At 52.0% G+C, this 19106-nt stretch overlaps 1 protein-coding gene across 1 annotated transcript in view; it reads right to left on the bottom strand.

Annotated features, from left to right (window-relative positions):
- Window positions 1–19106, bottom strand: part of PCNT (pericentrin) — a gene marked incomplete at its 5' end in the record, with an annotated part of 91718 nt that overhangs the window by 41975 nt on the left and 30637 nt on the right. Inside the window, 9 exons of the mRNA XM_081234721.1 lie at window positions 4960–5130; window positions 7178–7384; window positions 8275–8403; window positions 8801–9030; window positions 13743–13955; window positions 14230–14392; window positions 16132–16370; window positions 16458–16588; window positions 18300–18451. Coding sequence (XP_081090847.1) covers window positions 4960–5130; window positions 7178–7384; window positions 8275–8403; window positions 8801–9030; window positions 13743–13955; window positions 14230–14392; window positions 16132–16370; window positions 16458–16588; window positions 18300–18451 — 1635 coding nt within the window. The remainder of the gene's footprint in view (window positions 1–4959; window positions 5131–7177; window positions 7385–8274; window positions 8404–8800; window positions 9031–13742; window positions 13956–14229; window positions 14393–16131; window positions 16371–16457; window positions 16589–18299; window positions 18452–19106) is intronic.

Here is a 19106-nt window from a genome sequence, read left to right on the forward strand (position 1 = left end):
TGGAAACTTATTTTCACACAAAAACCTGCACATGAATGTTTACAGTAGCTCAATTCATAACTGCCAAAACCTAGAAACAATCCAAACATATGTCAATGAGTGAATGAATAAACCATGGGACATCTAGACAGTATTACTCAGAAATAAAGGAACAAATTATTGCCACACGCAACAAGATGGATGAATTTCAAACATATTATGCTAAGTGACTTGACATACATAGCATTCTGCAAAAGGCACAACCTGTAGAGCTGAAGAGCAGATCAGTGGCTGCGAGAGGTTGGGTGTGGGGTTGGTGACCACAAAGGGGCAGCACAGGGAGACTTTCTGAGTGGGGCGCTGTACTATGTCTTGTTTGTGGTGGTGATTACAGGACTAAATGCATTTTTCAGAACTCACAGAACTATCCCCCAAAAAGTGAATTTGTGTGTGTGAATTTTTTTTAATACCCTGAAAAATTTACAGATAAGAAATGGTTTTATCAAAAAAATAAGGACTGTCTCAAATCAGTGACAGGACTTCCCTGGTGGTTCAGTGGTTAAGAATCCACCTTCCAGTGCAGGGGATGAAGGTTCAATCCCTGGTTGGGGAACTAAGATCCCACATGCCACGGGGCAACTAAGCCTGTGGGCCACAACTACTGAGCCTGTGCGCTCTGGAGGCCATGTGCCACAACTAGAGAGAAGCCCGCAGACTGCAACAAAGAGCCCACGCACCACAGTGAAGGACCCCACGTGCCACAACTAAGAACCGACGCAGCCAGATAAATTAAATAAATAAATAAATGAAATCAGTGACTTAAGGTTTCACCTAAAGAAGCTAGAAAAAGAAGAGTAAAATAAACCCAAGGGAGGTAAAAGGAATCCAATAATGAAAATAAGAGAAATCAAAGAAATAGGAAAAAAATTGAGAAAACTAGTAAAGCCAAAAGCTGTTTTTTTAAAACACCAGTAAAACTGATAAACCCTTAGGCTACAGAGACCTCAGAAAAAGAGAAAACACAAATTCATCAGTATCAGGAATGAAAAAAGGGTCATCAATGCATAACTTACGGCTATTCGATGAGTTAATAAGAAAATGGTTAATAAGATTAATGACTAATAAGGAACGATGATAAACTCCTTCATGCCAAGAAATTTGACAATTTAGATGAAGTGGACAAGCTCCTTGAAAAACACAGTCAGTCAAAAGTAACACAAGATAAAACAGAAATCTAAACACCCCTATACCTATTAAAGAAACAGAATTCATTACCAAAAACCTCACCACTTAGGTAGCCTGCAGGGCCAGATGGTTTCACTGTACATTCTATTAAAATATTTAGAGAAGAAATCACATGTATTTAAATAACCTCTTTCAGAAAAAGAAGTGGGAAAATTTCCAACATTTTATAAGCCCAGCAAAACCTTCATACCAAAACCTGATAAAATATATTTTTTTAAAAAGTAGCTCAATGAACACAGATGAAAAATCCACTAAAAAAAGATCAGCAAGTCAAATCCAACAATGTATTAAAAGGGTAGTTCATCACCACCAAGTAGAGTTTATCCTAGGAATGCAAGGTTGGCTTAACCTTCAAAAATCACTCAATGTAGTTAACCCTATTCGAAGAGTTAAAAGAAAAATAATATAAGTATTTCAAAAGATTTAGAGGAAGCAACGCAGAAACAAAAGGGAACATCCTCAATCTGATGAAAGGTATCTATGAAAAACCTACAGCTGACATTATACTTAATGGCAAAACGATGAACACTTTCCTCCAAGATCAGGAACAAGGCAAGGATGACTGCTCTCACCTGTTTTATTTAACACTACACTGGAAGTGCTAGACATTGTAATAAGAAAGGAAAAGAAATAAAGGACAAAGACTGGAAAGAAACAAAACTGTCTATTTGCAGACGGTGTACTCTTCTACATAGAAAGCCCTAGAAATCTACAAAAACACTACTAGTATATATGAGTTTAGCAAGGTAACAAGATACAGGGTTAATATACAAAAATTATATACATATATGTATGTATGTGTGTATACTCATGGCAAACAACTGGATAATAAAAATAAATTTAAGCCCATTTCCAATAGTGCAACAAACCTAAGATACTTAGGAATACATTTAATAAAAAACGTTCAGGGCTTCCCTGGTGGCGCAGTGGTTGAGAGTCCACCTGCCGATGCAGGGGACATGGGTTCGTGCCCCGGTCTGGGAAGATCCCACATGCCATGGAGTGGCTGGGCCTGTGAGCCATGGCCGCTGAGCCTGCACATCCGGAGCCTGTGCTCCGCAATGGGAGAGGCCACAACAGTGAGAGGACCGCGTACCGAAAAAAAAAAAAAAAAAAAAAGTTTAAGACCTCTTCCTTGAAAATTATAGAATAAGGGGGAGAGTAAATGATAAAATTAAAGAAACAACACTAATCCAAGGATTAAGAATAAATAATGAAGGAAGGGACAATACATGTTGAGAATAAGGTGTTAGGATGACAAGTAGCTGCTGAAGGAAGCACAGAAAAGAAAGAACAATAACCACATCAAAAGAGGTCTTAACAAAGAATGGTGGGAACATAAGTGTACAGCATTCCAAAAAACCTAACGGTACCATGATTCTAAATGATGAAAACCTTCACTGACACAAAATAAGGACAGAAAATATAACAAAACGTGGTTTCTTTCACAGAATTAGAAATCTAACAAGAGTCAGTCCTACAAATGGAATTTTGGTTTATTATATCAAAGTAAAGATATCGTCGACATTTTCACAAAAAAGGAGTAGAATTACATAAAACAAATGATGTACAAATTTACATGTCTAGAAATGAACAAAAATCCCAAAAGAAAACATTTGGGATTGTCTTTATAATAGTTTTCTATTCTTAATGGAACTAAAATATTTTCCTTATCACATAACCTATTTTTAATATTTACGATATTTTTTAGTATGTAAAATTACACTCACATGGCTCATTCTAGAGTACTAAGGACAAATAACTGATATAATCTCCTTAAAAAAACTAGTCATTGGTTTTAAAGGCATTCTTCAAAGTAACACAAAAGGATATTGTACAATTTTGCCACATATATAAGGTACCAACACAGATCATTAATTTCCCAATAGCCTCTGTCACTGCAACATTTGGGGTCATGAAGAACTGCAGTCAAAACTCCTTTTTACTCTACAGCCCCACCATCTCTAAACCCTCCTCCAACATTAATTAAAAAAAAAAAAAAAAAAACTATAACCTTTGTATAAGGACACAGAAGCCCCTGTTGACCCCCAGACACCTTACAAACTACAAAGAACGTAATGCCTAATACACCAGATCAGACTGCAGTCCCACACACAGTGCCAGGCGAGGCCCACCTCGCTGAGGGCGCCACGCCCCGCCCCGGCCAGCTACGCCTCGGCCTACGCACTCACACATGTCATCTCCCTTCCTCTGTTTTGCAGAAATGCTTGTGGAAATGATAACAATGATAATAATGCCAAGAAAGCATTATTATGGGAAATAGTCCCCTGACCTCGCAGATGCGAAATATCCTAATTAAATAAGTCTACAGTTTTAAATAGTAACACTCAATTTGAAAATGTTTTTCTATTAAAGTGCTTTCTGCCGAAAATAACATATTAGTTCAGCTTTCAAAAATCAATGACTGCATTTTTCTAGGCAACTCGTTTCAAAGCAATCACCAAAGAACAAGCAAAGTGTGCTCTTACCTGCCACTCATCTATTAACTAAGGAAGAATCCCCACCGAAAGGACAACCAGTGTTGTCCTTTGGCCTAAAACTCCATTTTCACTAAAGATTATTTTACAATCATGAAGATGTAACCTTTGTGAGGAACAGGCATAAATGACACGACCCTTCGACTTCCTTCACTGCGGTGAGTTCACACTCATCCAATGACCGCCAGGCTGCAACCACAGGCAACAAGTGAGTCTGAACTCAACTATTTCAAGGCCATCTTTGAAGGTGATGTTCTCTTTACAACTTTGGTTGCTGTCTGCACTATACAGAGGTTGTTTTTATTTTTTGCTGAAAAAGCACAATTACATTAAGATAATAGAGAAGACTTAAAAACAGAGTTTCTTCTGCTCCTAGAAGGAAGCAACTACGTCCTGGAAATCACCTCTTCTAGAACGGAGCCCAAAGTAGTCACACGGTTCCTAAGTTATGACTTATCTCCTCTTCACGGTTTCTGTCACTAGGGAAGGGCCTCTCCTGTAGCTTTACTCCAACAAGAACCCTTTAAAGGACTTGCAAACAGGAAGCAGAGTTTGGTGCAGGAGGTGAAGGAGATGAACATCACCAGTCAAGGTGACTCTGATTCCCACTAGTGGTCCCTAGAAGCTGGCCCCGCTGCACACTTTAGAGCTGGCCCAGGGGTGCCAGCATGAGGCCCCTCTTCTGTCTCAGCAGGAAGGCGCACGAATGTCGGGGAGCCCGAGGCCAACTCCCCACAGCTGATGGTCACTCCACCGGTCACAGCGCATACACGGTTGACACAGGCGGAGTCGGTGGGTTTTTCTCGCTTACCTTCAAACTGGCATTCTCTTCTTGAAGTTCTCTGATGCTGACGGCAGTGCTGTTGTCCTGCACGTCTAATTTCAAGTTCAGATGTAGTACTTCTTCGTTTTCACTTACTAAGTCACCTTTAATTTTTTCTAATTGTTCTTTTAAGTTTAAAACCTTGCATTAAAGGTAAGCATTAAAAATGACCTAATATTCTAATCAATTTAATAATTATTAACATCACTTGGAAAGATTTAAAGTACGTGCCAGAAAAACTTACTGTCCTATAATCCACATAGAAATGTTAAAATGACAAAGCGAACACAGTAGTGACAAGCCCACAAACTGTATCGCTTGGATGTCCTGCCCTCTACACAGAAGCGCAGGGGAGGCCACCAGCAGACACGGAGCAGTGAGGGGACACTCCCACAAGGCCCGCCCCACACGCACCTCGTCCTCATGCTGCAGCAGCGCCCTGTGCACCGCCTCCAGCTGGACTTCTGCATCGTCAGGACGGTTGTCCGCAGGTGACCCCAGGCATTTGCCCTCATCCAGTTTAGACTGCAGTGTGGACACCAGGAGCAAGTTACTCATCTGCTGTTCCTGTAATGCCTCTTTGTCCTATTTAAGAAAAAAACATTTACTTTAGGCAAGTGTTTCAGGAAATCAGGGGCCTCAAACTGCAGCTTGTTATTAAAGTGTAGGTCATCCTCAGCCCTTCTGGAGCACACCTGCACATGCCAGACACACCATCCACAGACCCAGCCATGCTCCAGAGCAGACGCCTGCCTAGTGGAGGGTGCAGCCCAAACAGAGCCACCGCTTGCGCCCGAGATGCCACTGCGAGGAAGTTATCCCAGTCATTATTCAACAAGGTACCAAAAGGGTCTCCAGACTGTCAGCAAATTGTTCTAAATGGGAAGAACCTGACAAAGAACAGGGCAATGGCTGACAACACATCCATACAATGAATGCTAGAAGCCCATTAAAAAGTTTTCAAGCAACATTTACTATGGACAGAATGGTCACAACATATTACGCAGGGAAGAAACAGGCATCCAAAATTGTACACGTGGTCCAACTTCGTAGAGGAGAAAAAAGACATTTTCTACACCCTGGTGCCTAGTAAGCTCGGTAGCTGTTGGCTGGGGGAGGGAGCCACCCAGAACTGTCCCCAAGCAAGGGGGGACAGAGCGAGTAGCTGGCTGACTCAGGAGCCACGGGACCTGTGCTGGGCGTCCTTCCCACACAGCACATCCTCAAGAAGGGGCCTGGGCTTCACCTAATGGTTCTCATCAGCATTTTCAAACCAAACACACCTGATAAAACTCTCCTCCTTGAGCCAGGGTTTTCTTAGGGCCAAAACGATTCCAAAATAAAATTTCTTATTGAGCCTCAGACTTTCAAGTAACCTTTAAACCCCCAGTGACACAAGATACAAGAAACTTGGATTCCTTCGGGCTAAATGCGCAAAGGAGGGGCAGCGCTGACTGGAAAGGCCCTCCTACCCGCCCTGCCCCACTCCCAGTCAGGGAACCTGCCCACACGCAGCTTTCCCACCTCATCTTAAACTCTTAGACACAAGAACGTGCACATCACTGAGGCGTAATTCCAAACGACAACTAGAAGAACTATCACTGGAGGTGTTTTCACTGAGGAGCTGACATAAATTCCTTTCTCAAAAATTAAAATAATTATAACTAGGCTCTATGTAAAGTATTTAATAAAATAAGCTTTCTAAACCTAAAATCTTGAAGATTTACTTAATTACTAGGGATAAACTCAAGAGTACTTGAGAGACAAAGGAGTGCTATAAAGCTGGTATGAAATGTTATTACACTAAATGCAACACTGGGATGTGCAATAAGAAACACGCACCTGGTCTCTGTCCGATGCTGGCACAGAGCGCCTGACACCTTGGCGCTCCCTGAGCGATGAGAGTGACGAAGCTGCCCTACATTCCGAACAAGCCCCTCCAGCCACATCTGAGTCTGAGTCACAGAGCTGACTTTGGGGAAGCCCCAGGCCACTGAAGGATGGGGGCTGGTTGCCAGGGGAACTGACCATGGGATTAAAGGGTCAGAACTTTCAGTCTCAGCCCTGGCCTCCAGGGCAGGGGGAGAGGGGCTGAAGGGTGAATCCATCACCAATGGCCAGTCATGGCTGCATGATGAAGTCTCCACAAAACCCAGAAGGATGGGTTTCCAGGAGCTTCTGGGTCAGTGCGCCCTCCCCACCTGCCGTCTGCACCTCCTCCATCTGGCTGTTCCCGAATTGCATCCTTTTATGATAAACTGGCAACCCAGTAAGTAAAGTGTTTTGAGTTCTGTGAGCCACTCTAGCAAATTCGTCGAAACCCAGGAGCGGGTCGTGGGATCCTCAACTTATAAAAGTTGGACCTGAGGTGGCATCTGGGTGCGGGGACAGTCCTGTGGGACTGAGCCCTTAAGCTGTGGGGTCTGACGCCATCTCCAGGTAGACGGTGTCAGAGTTGAGCTAAGTCGTAGGACATCCAGCTGGGGTCGCTGGGGACTGGGGAGACGCCCACACGCTTGGTGACCGTGTCCACAGGGGAGCAGTCAGAGCTGGGGGTCTGCGGTGAAAATGAAGCGCTGCCACAGCAGCTTCCCCCCGGCCGCCCCCCTCTGCCCTGGGACCGCAAGCTCACCTGCTCTAGGTCCCTCGCAGCTTTCCGCTGTCTCTCCAGTTCTCCCTGGAGCTGCATCAGTTTTCTTGTGGTGCTGGCGTTTGTCTCCTGCAGACGTTTAATCTCCTCTTCCTGGATTAATACTTGTCTATCTGCCAAATCTTTCTTTATAATCAGTTCATTAAGTCCATCTGATTTTTCTCTCAATTTTTCTTCTAACAATTCAATCTAAAAACCACAGAAAATGCTTCAGAAACAATAGTTTAAAAAAAAAAACCCACCTCGCAAAGTAAAGAGAGTACAACAATACAACTGTGAGAAGACTGATCCTCTACATGGTTTTCTAGACCCATGCTGCACAGTGAAGCCTGGTGAAAGAATAGACAGAATTCTCTCTATAAAATGATATACAAAAAATAACACAGAATTTGTTAGTAAAATAAAATAAATTTTGAGAGGAAGGAATGGAAAGCCATTGAGCAGTAAAAAAAAAAAGAACCGAGCATAGATAGATACAGCACCGCCTGGGTCAGGGTCGAGAAGCAGGCTGAGTGCAAAGGTTACACCTATGGTCCGTTTGCACAACAGCCTGGAAATTGCAAAGCTGCGGAGAGAGCGCAGATTAGCGGGTGGGAGGGAGTGGGTGCCGTCTCCTGTCTGCAGGTCCACACCCTGGCTGGGACCTCCTGCAGGACATCACCATGGCGGGAACTGGTCTTAGTTCCTCTAACTGCAAGTGAATCCACAATCATCTCAAGGTAATTTTAATTTTTGAAAAGAAGAAGCAAATCAACTACAGCGACCTCAGACAGGAGGAAGCAGACAGATCCGACCCCAAGCAGAAGAAGCAAGAAAAACAAACCAGAGACAGGGCCCCGTGCACCAATCCCTCCCTGTCTGGTCATGCAGGGAACAGGCGAGGGGGTGGGCAGCATCGAGGGGGCGAACGGAAGACAGACAGACACAGACAAGCACGGAGCACTCGCACCTCACCATCCAGCTGCACCCGTGGTCGTTTTCGTGTACATGGAAGGCAAAAAAGGGTTTAAAGATAAAGCTTTTTTTGAAAGCGGTGCAGAGAACAGCTCCCCATGGGCGGGGCCCAGCGCACGGCAGACGGGCTGACTTACGTCGCTGTCGCGGGGACCCGGCGGTCGCAGCCGGGCTGCCTGGCGGAGCTGCTCCTCCAGCCTCTGGATCTCCTGCTGGAAGTCCTCGCGCTCGCGTTCCCGCTCCACCGCCTGCGCCTGTCGCGAGAGGCACCCAGTTTGGACCGTTTCCCCGAGCGTCCCCACCGCCCTTTGCAGGCAGGAGCAGAGGACGGCGACAGGGCGGAAGGGGCCCCCTTGTCATGGACACCGCGAATGACGGAGCCACATGAAGAGGCGCAGCCTCCAGGTGGGACCGGGGGCGCCTTCTGAGACACAGGCAGAAGGAGAGACAGAAAGCAGACGGCAGGGGGCCAGCAGACGCTGCCCTGGACCAGGGCAAGATGCACGTGCACAACACCCGAGACAATCTGCCAGGCTGTGCTCACGTTCATCCCGACGCCAGCACAGAAGCTACTTAACAACCTGGAAAGAAGTTCACACTATGAAGATGACCTCCGGTGACGCAAACAAACTTATCACTCGAGACTCTTACATCCATGAACTGGCGCTGGCGGCGCAGCTGCTGGTCCAGGGAGCCCATCTGCTGCCTCAGGGCGGAGAGCTCCTCGGCCTGCCGGGCGCACGCCTGCTGCCGCGAGAGCTGCTCCTCCAGCTCGGCCTCCAGGAGCCTCATCTGGGAGAGCAGAGCTGAACGGTCCTTCTCCGACTGCTCCTTGGTCTCCGACTGCTCCTTGGTGAGCGACTCCACTTCCTTCTGAAGAGCTACAGGTGCCGAGGAAACAGCTGAGGAGCCCAGCTCAGGGAGCCATGTGCCGGCAGAAACGTGGAAACGCGCGTTTCTCCAGCGATGGAGCGCGGGTGGGGGTGGGGGGGCGCAGCGTGCGTATCCCTCCACCCCCCACAGGCGTGACTCAGCCAAGGACACAGCCGCCTCGAGAGGACAGATGTGCACCCTCGACCTGTCAGATCCCGATAGTTGAAACTATCCTGAAACTGAAATGTGAAACCCATATGTTTGTATTTACATTTCACCAGCTTTCCAAAGTTAATTATTTTGGTTTGTATAAATCTGTCGTTTACGACAAACTATCACAACCACTAATGTAACATTCTCAATAAACGTCCAGGCTAACAAGTCAGCAACGATGGCAAATTAGGCTTGAACATGCAGTTAGAACAATGTCTTTCACGGGCCTGAGAGACCCGAAACCAGGGCTCGTGTGTCACTGCTGTGATGACCAGTGCTGCCTGGTCAGCCACCCAGGCAGGACCCGCTTCAGGGTCACACAGCCTTCATGCAGGCAGGACTGAGGGGAGGTGTCCATGCGGCCACTAAGGCCACACAGAGGGCCAGCTCCAGAATCAGGAGACCTCCTGGGGCCCCCAGTGCACGCCCCCAGCCCAAGGACGACTATGGCAAGACAGGCTTCCTGCGGCTCAGTAACTGCAGTTAAGCATCGTGAGAGAAATGCTTGCCCATTTTCATGTCTGAATATTGAAGATCAAAGTTATCTTTCATGTAGTAGTTTGCCACAAAAGCTAAGTACTTGTCCTCTTTAGTAAAAAATTGGCAAAACCTGATGCAAACATATAGCATATCACACAGAAATCACTCATTTGCTTTTACAAACCTGAATCCTTGTGTGCTATAGAAACAGGAGTGCCTATAAATGAAAACACACAGCATTTTCAAAAATGAAAACAGAAAACTGGGTGACTTAGGATATGAAAGTTAGAAATAAGAGAAGGGAAAATGTCAGCAGCAGGACTCCAGGAAATGTTGTGGCCTTGATGCCAGGCCTTGGACAACCTCTGAAACGTGCCTTATTTCCGTGATGCCACTGCTTGGTCCGAATGTTGTGCCCCCAGAATTCATATGCTGGTGTTTGGAGGTGGAGCCTTCAGAGGTGATGAGGTCCTGAGGGTGGGGCCCACGAGGGGACGAGTGCTTCTCTTATAAGAGAGGCCCCACGGAGCCCCTGCCCTCCTGCACGTGAGGGCCCAGTGAGAAGGCGCGTCCACGAGTGGGAGGCTGGCTCGCACCAGAAGGTGACGTGCCGGCACCTTCACCTCGGATACCCGCCTCCAGGACCATAAGGGTGAGTGACGGTTGCAGCGTAAGCCGCTGGGTCTCTGCTGAGACTAAGGCCACTGTTGGCCCTCGTGTCGCAGCAGGTCCCGGCTCCCAGGGGCTTTGCTGCTGACTTTTAAAGACAACAAGGAAAAACTCAGGGGACAGATGGCATTGCCCACGAGACACGCGAGAACAGGTGAGGCTGAGCTGAATTCCCCCATGGGCACCAGGACCCCCCGCCCTTTGGAAGCTGGCCAGTGTTCACGAGGAGCCAAAGCAGGATCGGGACCAAGTGGCCCCAGGACGGCGCCTGGGAAGGGACGGGAAGGGGAGGGGAGGCCAGGTGCCAGGCTGTGGGCTCCTGCAGGGCGGCAGCGCCCCGCAAGTCCCCAGATGGCCGGGCAGCTAGAGACAGGGACCAGACAACAGTGAGCAACTAAGGTGGGTTAACCATGTAAAGATGAAAGCAAATCGAGAGGACCCAAAGGAAACACGAGAATTTCCTGGGGATAAAACAAACGCGGGACGGAAGACTGGCCTGGGTCCGGGAAAAGGTTCCATGGATCTGCCCCCCCGCCAGCCAGCCCCTACCACACAGGTGGGCCAGGCCTCTCTGCAGGGGTGAGGGGCAGTCACAGTGGACGCAGGGGAGGCACCAGGCCTAGGGCTACGTGGCTGCTCGCCTGACCCCACACCTCTGCATCTCCCACAGGGTCCCGACTCAAGCCCTAACGCCCCACGCAGGGAGAGCAGGCTGGAGGTACGAGAGCCCGTGACAACAAACACGGGTCTCAGACGGGGAGGGCCCAGCCACCACTCGGACCCACAGGCCAGGACGCCAATACCGGGAACAGGAGGGGGCCCCAGCCAGAACACTGCCCCACTGGGACGTGTGGCCCAGGGCGTCTGGGGACAGCAAAGTGTGCGCACAGAAGAGACATCGCCAAGAAGTAACGACGACAAAGCCCCAGATGTAACAAACGCCCAGCCGCAGGCAGAGCAGGGCAGGCACGGGAAACCACTCCAGATACGGTTCCGGGACGTGTGAACATCCGAGCAAAGAGAAACTTCTAAAAACACCTCCAAAGAAACACGATCAGGGGCTTCCCTGGTGGCGCAGTGGTTGAGAGTCCGCCTGCCGATGCAGGGGACGCGGGTTCGTGCCCCGGTCTGGGAAGATCCCACATGCTGCGGAGCAGCTGGGCCCGTGAGCCATGGCCGCTGAGCCTGCGCATCCGGAGCCTGTGCTCCGCAACGGGAGAGGCCACAACAGTGAGAGGCCCGCGTACCGCAAAAAAAAAAAAAAAAAAAAAGAAACACGATCAGATGTGCCAGCAGGTGTCCAGATGCAAGAAAACCATGGTTTTTAGTCTCAAAGTATTCAAGTAAAAGAAACCTAATCTAGAATTGTGTCTCTCCAGCTACCACTTCATTTAAGGATGAGGCTGAAATAAGGTAACTTTCAGGCACTCGAGGTCTTGGAAAGTCTCCCTCACAGTCCTTCTCTGAAAGCGTCCAGTCTGCGGGGAGCCGAGGAGAAAACAACCCACATCTTACTGCCATTTAGGGAGCACCGTGCACACGGCACGGACAGACAGAGCACACGCGCTCATGTGCTCATACACGCCTCTGTCCCTGGGGGCCGAGCAGAGAGGGGAAAGTGGGACAAGCTTCTGTGCTGGGGACCAAGGTCACGACCTGAACGAGGAAGAAGCAAGCACACAAGCAAAGTGGATGGCGGCACAGTCAGCAGGGGACAGCCCTGCCCCAGCTCGAGGTGGTGGGGAGAGCAAGTCCTAGGAAGCTCCGAGCAGACGCGGGAACAGACTCACCGCAGACACAGAACTGAGAAGATGCCACGGGTCCGCTCTCAATTAGCACAACATCCATTAGACACAGTTCAAGTATAAAGAAAGACAAAGCAAAAGAGGGAAAAAAAGGTTAATTTTTTACCATCAGAAGTTCACATCAAAAAATGGAAAAGAGACAAAAGAATGTTATATATATTAAAGCTAAACAAGAAGATGAAGTCTGGAGTGACTATAAATAGTTTTAGTAACCCACGCGGATGGAAACCAACACGATGGCACAAATCACTCTTTGCTTCAAGAGCCTGCAAGCCCGTCGGACCCGCACATCCACTCGAGAGCCGTGGGAGCGTGAACATGCGTCTCGCCCAGAAGAGGCACCGAAGACGAGGGCAGAAACCAATTAAACAGACAACTGTTTGTTTATTAATCGGAAAATTAAAAAGAAGCATTGGAGGAAGAGAAATGAGTTTTCCGAGTTGCCTGGGGTGGTGGCTCAGCAGGAGCCCCTGAAAGTCAGAAGGTTGCTGACGCCTTTGCTGTGTGGTGGGGGCAGCAGAGAGGTGGGCCTGGCCGGACTCGCGCCCGGGGCGGGGGGGGGGGCGGGGGGGGCCGGGCCATGGGGGCCACAGGGAGAGGAAGGCGGGCCCTCAGCGGGCAGAGCGCAGGCGCCGCCCCAGACATGCCCCCACCACTGCCACTGCCCACAAGCTCCACATTTTAAGCTTTTTATGTTTTAACGTTAAATATTTTAAGATCTAAAATTTCTAAGAATCTGAAACTATAATGACCTGCTTTGGTTAAAACTGTATGTCAGTAAAGCAATTATACTCCAATAAAGATGTTTAAAAAAAAACAAAAACCAAAACCGTATGTCCTCCTAGCTAAGGTTAACAGACACTTTTCTGGTAATTTTAAAGAAAATTTTTAAGTAACCCTCATTTTTTTCACATTCTTGGTTATTTACCTTGTGAAATGTGAAACAAAGCAGAGTCAGCATGTCCAGGGGCTTTAACATAGAGCCTGGGGGTCATTAAGGAGTGGAACTCAAGCCGGGCCCCAGCGAGGGGAGCCATGAACTTGGGACCCGGGCCAAAGCTCAGAGATTCCAGGGGCGCAGCAAGAACCGCACCTGCTCCCGTCCCCGTAACGGGCCTTCTCCTCCCTCGTGACGGCCTCGGCCCTCAGGCATGTTCAGCCCAGACTGGCTTCTGCCTCTGACTCCAATTAAATCCTCTGTAGGCAAACCCCACCATCCTCACCCTCAAAAGCCCCGAATGTTTCTATTGCCCAGCGGGACCCGAACCTGCACTCTCCAAACTGCATTTCTTTGATCCCAAACAGACACTCCCTGCTGGACCACTGCCTCGAGGACGCCGAGGCTGACAACCGCACACAGGTGGGCGACCCCCTGGCCAGGCGACGCGGCCTCAGAGTCGGCAGCCTTTCCTACAGCACAGTCAGCCACCGCAGCCGCCCTCAAGCCACACGCAGCCCCGCGAGCCAGCAACGTCGTCCTCTCTGACCGCGAAGCCTCGCGTCCGAGCCAGCCCGGCTCTGCCCGCGCCCCCGCTGCAGCTCGGCCTCCTTACCGGTCTCCCTCTCTCCGGCTTCCACAGCCAAGGCTTCCTTCCGGCTCCACAGCACGGAGTTCTCCTCCTGCAGCTCCGCCTGCCGCCGGGCCGCGCACTGCAGCTGCTGCCTCAGGCCCTCCAGCTCGGCCACCAGGCCCTGCTCACTCGCCTCCTTCTGGACCAGCGCCTCCTGCAGGCCAGCCCTCTCCTCTGCGAAGCCCTCGACGATGCCTGCAGTGCACGCGGGAGGCCGCTGTAAGGCCCCGGGGGCGGGGCGTTCTGTTCCCCCAGGGACGGCACCGGACCACCCTCCTTGCGAGGCACAGGAGCGGCGGGCAAGACGAGGGCCCAGCACACGCGGCCACCGCGAGCGAGCGCCAGGTACGAGCGCCAGGCACCAGGCACGCGGGGTCGGGGCGGCAGCGCGCCCCCGGGAAGGTGGCTGACGCCTTTGCTGTTGAGACCCCAGCACGACGCGCGCCCCCGGCAGGCAGGCCCCGCTCACCCTCCGCCGTGTGCAGCGCCAGCGCCAGCTGGGCCTTGGCCGCGCTCTCCGCGTCCAGGTGCTCCAGCAGCTCCCGGTGCTTCCGCAATACGTGCGCCGTCTCCTCGCTCTTGCAGCTGAACTCCTTCTCAAGACGAGAATGAATCTGACGTGCTTCCTCCAGCTGTGAAACACGTTTGAAAATGGCATTTTGGACCAAAAGTAATCAAAGCTTATACTGACACCAACAGAGTTCTATTTGCGTCGAATTCTGGGGAAACCATAAATATCCTATAAGAAACAGCAATTTCCATGTTCAATGTTATGTCAGTTACTAAGTAAGCAACACATTTTCAAAAAAGGAAAGTTCTGCACACGGAGACACAGGCAACGCTGCACGGACACACCGTTTGTGACCGTCGACCCCACGTGTGTCTGCGTGGAACACGGCGGGGGGGGTGGTCATTTCAGAGGACACACGGACAGGTGCCTGGCAACCGGGCAGGGGCAGGCCCCCTGGTGACTGCAGGTGGAGGATGGGGAAAGGCTCCTGGGCCATCACCACACCGGGCAGGGGACCTGACGCGACTCTCCCTCCCCAGGTCGGACACCATGGGACGCCGCCCTTCCCAGGCACAGCTCGGGGCCCCAACCTCACCTTCCTCCCGAGCTCCCCTGGTGGGCATGTCCGGGCTGAAGCCCCCAGGCCACCCACAGGCTGGAGGGCCCAGATTAATCTCTGAATTCAAAACGCCTACACCCAGCTGTCCTGACCGACAACCCAGCACCTGGCCCGGGCCCCCTCAGCCTCCCCCTGCGTGTAACCGACTCTGACCCTTCTGGGCCCATCAGCCTCTAAGGAAACTTGCTGGTTTCACCTTGAAAACCGCCCTGGTGCCGCCGCTCCTCACGCCCCGCCATGGGCCGCCCATCCGGGTTCTCGGCTGCCGCTGCCCCCTCCCGGCAGCCAGTGGTCCTCAGGCAGCCCCACCACTGACCCCGACCTGCACAGGGGCTCCTCGCTCCCCTCTGGCCGCTGCCCTGTGTCAATTCCCATCTCCCTCCCCTGCTTCCCCGCTTACACACCCAGGTGCCCCTGCAGAGCACACAGTGGGGGCAGTGGGGACGCAGGGCCGCGGGCCAAGTCAGACTGCAGACTGGACGGCGTCTGTTCCTTAACTGCGCTTGGGGACAATCAAAAGCACCTGATTATTTATCATCAGATGCTCCCCAACTCTGTCCGGTTTCTGAGAGAAGATGGGACGAAACCAGAGGAGAAACTTCAGAGCTCGACACTGTGGCTCTACCTGCATTCGCGTCTCAATATTTCTGAGACGTGAACAGCGATGCTTCATGTGAAAATGCTTACTTTTTAACTGGGCAACTTTGGGAAAAGGCTCTCTATTGCTTTCCAAGTTTTCCTACTTAATGTCTGTGCTAATTGTCTGAAACATTCTAAAAGGTTAACAAATTGCTGTCTTCAGTAATAATCTAAACATGTGTATTCAACACGGAATTAGAATGGTGTACAAGGTGCAGTAAAAGAGGCTGAACACACATGATCTAAATTAAGTGCACTGAGGTTTTACTTTTCATTCACAGCAAGCCTACTTCCCCAAGAATTTCGGCTCAGAAAAGACTCCTATTTGAGGAAAACATGTGGGTGAACCTCCCTGGGAGTAACAGGCTCAGGACGACACCCGGCAGAGGAGAGAAAGAAACCAGACCCGCCTGGAGAGCGAAAACCTCCTGCCTCGCCCGCAGGGTCTGGTGGAGGATCAGAAACCCTGACTGCCCAGCACCCGGCAGGCAACTGGGGCTGCGCTGTCACCGCCAGGCAGCCTCTGTCACCCACCAACCCCCCGCCCAATCCTTCAGCCTGTCACCCTCCTCTGCACAGGGGGCCGCGGGGCCGTGCCTCACCTGCCTGGTGGAGTCCAGGACCATCTCCAGGAGGCCGTCCACCGCCAGGCCCAGGCTCTGGTAGATCCTCCTGACGGGCCGCTCACACTCCAGCGTGCTTTCTGGGCTCATGAAGAAGCTCTCACAGACATGACTGCTAATCTCAGCCACTGACGACGTCTCGGCACACTCGGGCGATGCGCTGTCCAGCTCCGGCAGGGCCGCGTCGAGCCCGGGCCACACCTCGTCCAGTGCCGGGGCTACAAGCGAGCAGACACAGAAGCCGCACTGCCAGGACCCCCGGCGCCCGGCCTGAGGGCTGCGGGCACAGGGCTGTCGGTGCTCACCTGCAGGCGGGCTCTCGTCCTCCAGGCAGAGCCCCACGCGCTCGCCGATGCGGCTCTTCAGGGCAACGGCGGCCCTGAGCGTCTCCCCAAACAGGCCCAGCAGCCTCCTCAGGGCGTCCCGGAGAGCTCTCCTGAGAGGGGCACACGCGGGCAGCCGTCAGCCAAGACCCCGCCCGGCTGACCGCACGCGAGCAGCACTGTGGGCGACCTAAGCGTCCCTCTCCTGGAGGCCTGCGCCCAGCCCAGCACCGGGGCTTCATCCAGGACCCCCCCCCAGCTGCTCTGCCCGCAGCGGCGCCCCCACGAGCTGCACAGACCCAGCCTGCCCCCCGGCACAGCCTCTCCGGAACTCAGGAGCAGAGCTGGGCGCCGACGTGGCCCGAGGCCCCCGCCTCTCAGGAGACACCGGCTCGAACGCCCAGGTCACCCCTTGCCCACAGCTCACCAGCACGGGAAGGCGCCGTGTCTCCCCGTGTCTCTCTCTAGGGCCACACAAACACGGAGTTTGGGGTGTTTGGTTCCCCTAGGACAGGAGTCCTGTCTCTGAGCCGCATACTCCCAGACCAGCCCTTCCAGCTGGGGGGCATCGTCTGGGGCACGGTGACCCCTCCCAGGACATGGCTCCGGTGCCCACGAGACGTCAGGGTTTGGCCGCCACCATCCGCCCGTGGCTCACACCCCTCCCTCGGGCCCAGCACAGGGAAACGTCACTCAAGACACGGGAAGAGCCGCCCCTCGGGAAGCTGACACCCCAGGTCAGGGCCAGAGACGGTGAGAAAGGGACGCGGGGATGTGAGGGGCGGGGGCAGGTGGGGGCAGACTGCAAACGGCGGGCCCAACAGCCCCTGCTGCTGCCCAGGCCCCTCGGAGGGAGCGTGCGGGGAGGGCGTAAGGACCACCCCCAGACGGGCTCGGGCAGGCGGTGTCTGCTTTGCTCTGAGAGAAAACGCCAGAAGGTCCCAGCCCCACCCCCCTTGGGCCCCGTCCAGACCATGCCGACCCCTGGTCCCTGAGGAGCCTCATGAATGCCAAACACTCATGGGTGTCGGGGCATCTCACCTGCCGGGCACGCCCCCCGAACACCTCGGGGCCTTTGCTCTCTGCCAGCCCCCCGAGGGCAGGGCCAGGCCTGACACGTCCTGCCCTGCACTCCCCTCATCGAGCTGCAAGGCAGCTGGGCACAGCACGCAAGGTCCTCACAGAGATCATGAAGCCATGAAAGAATGAACGGAGAGACCGAGCCCACGTGAGCAGCACCCACCCTCCGCACAGCAGCCCTCCCCCATCTCCTCTGACCCTCAGCGCTGCATACACGGTAGCGCCGCGGTGCTGAGGACAAGGGTCCAGGGGCAGCGGGGACCCCAGACCAGCAGGACCACGAGATACCGGCAGGGACAGGCCAAGGGATGCACAAAGGGGCCCAGAGAGGCTGGCCAGTGAGCTGCACCTTCCCGGGCAATGCTGAGCCAATGGCCCCGACAGGCAAAGACGAGAGCGTCTCCCGACATCAGGCAAACACAACTGAACGGCTCGCTCCAGAACCACACGAGAAGCAGAGCCAAAACCTGCCTAGTGCCAGGTGGGACACTATTTCCTAAATGAGACTCCCAAACAAACAAGAAAAGGGACGGGTCAGTAACTGCCTTCATAGCAGCATCAAATCCTGTAACCTGGCAAAATGGGAAGGTTCGGCAAAGCGAGGTGGTGGGTATGTGGGTGCCACGACTCAGCGCTCATCTTGAAGTTTAAGACCCTCCTGGACGAGAGGACCACGCAGCACAGGGTCCCATCTGCCAGGTGCCAACATGCACTCCAACCCAAGAAGCAGAGGCGGCCACTGACCTCTCGCCGTGGGACAGGTCGATGTCGGACTTGAGCATCGAGATGAGAGTTGTGCCCTCCTGGTTCTCCCTTTCCCGCCTTTGCTGAAGCCTCTCCAGTTCGGAATGGCGCTCTTCTATTTCGCGACTTAAGGATAAAATCTGGTCTTTTAGCTGTTGAAGAAAAATTGTTAAAGCTTTAGTTAAGACAGTTTAGTTAAAAGTAAGTTTCTGTAAGGAACTTTCTTTATCCAAGAGCAGGTCTGTGGTTTGTGGGATGGAGAAAACGGATGATGAGACACCAGCGTGGGGCCCATAAAGCACACAAAACACAGGCCAGAGGAAAAAGAAGGGTGTAATTTTGAAACCAATTTACTGAAGAGAACAAAAGGAACAGAAAACAGTTTCAATGTTGTGCATGGAGGGAACTTGGGAAAAAACTGTGGCTCCTATAAACCACTGGGCCATATAGGTCGCTGGTAAAATGAAAGAAAATGGAATAAGTAAACAGAGAATGGCAAGTTTCAGGATGGCAAACGATGACCAAAAAATGAACAAAAGAGACATAGAAGATGAACTGCATGCCCGGACGGCTCAAGGCTGGGGCGGCCCCAGATGCCAGGGTGGGGCTGGTGGACGGCAGACCCTTCCCTCTGCTGGTCCTGCTCCCTCATCTGCATTCCTATCAAATCTTCCTCCACTTACAATGGGGTTACATCCCAATACACCCATCCTAAACTGCAAATACCATACATCGAAAATGCATTTAAGACCTCCCTGGTGGCACAGTGGTTAAGAATCCGCCTGCCAATGCAGGGGACATGGGTTC

The sequence above is a fragment of the Mesoplodon bidens genome (genome assembly GCF_964165515.1).
Source record: "Mesoplodon bidens genome assembly, chromosome: 5".
NCBI classification, from domain to species: domain Eukaryota; kingdom Metazoa; phylum Chordata; class Mammalia; order Artiodactyla; family Ziphiidae; genus Mesoplodon; species Mesoplodon bidens.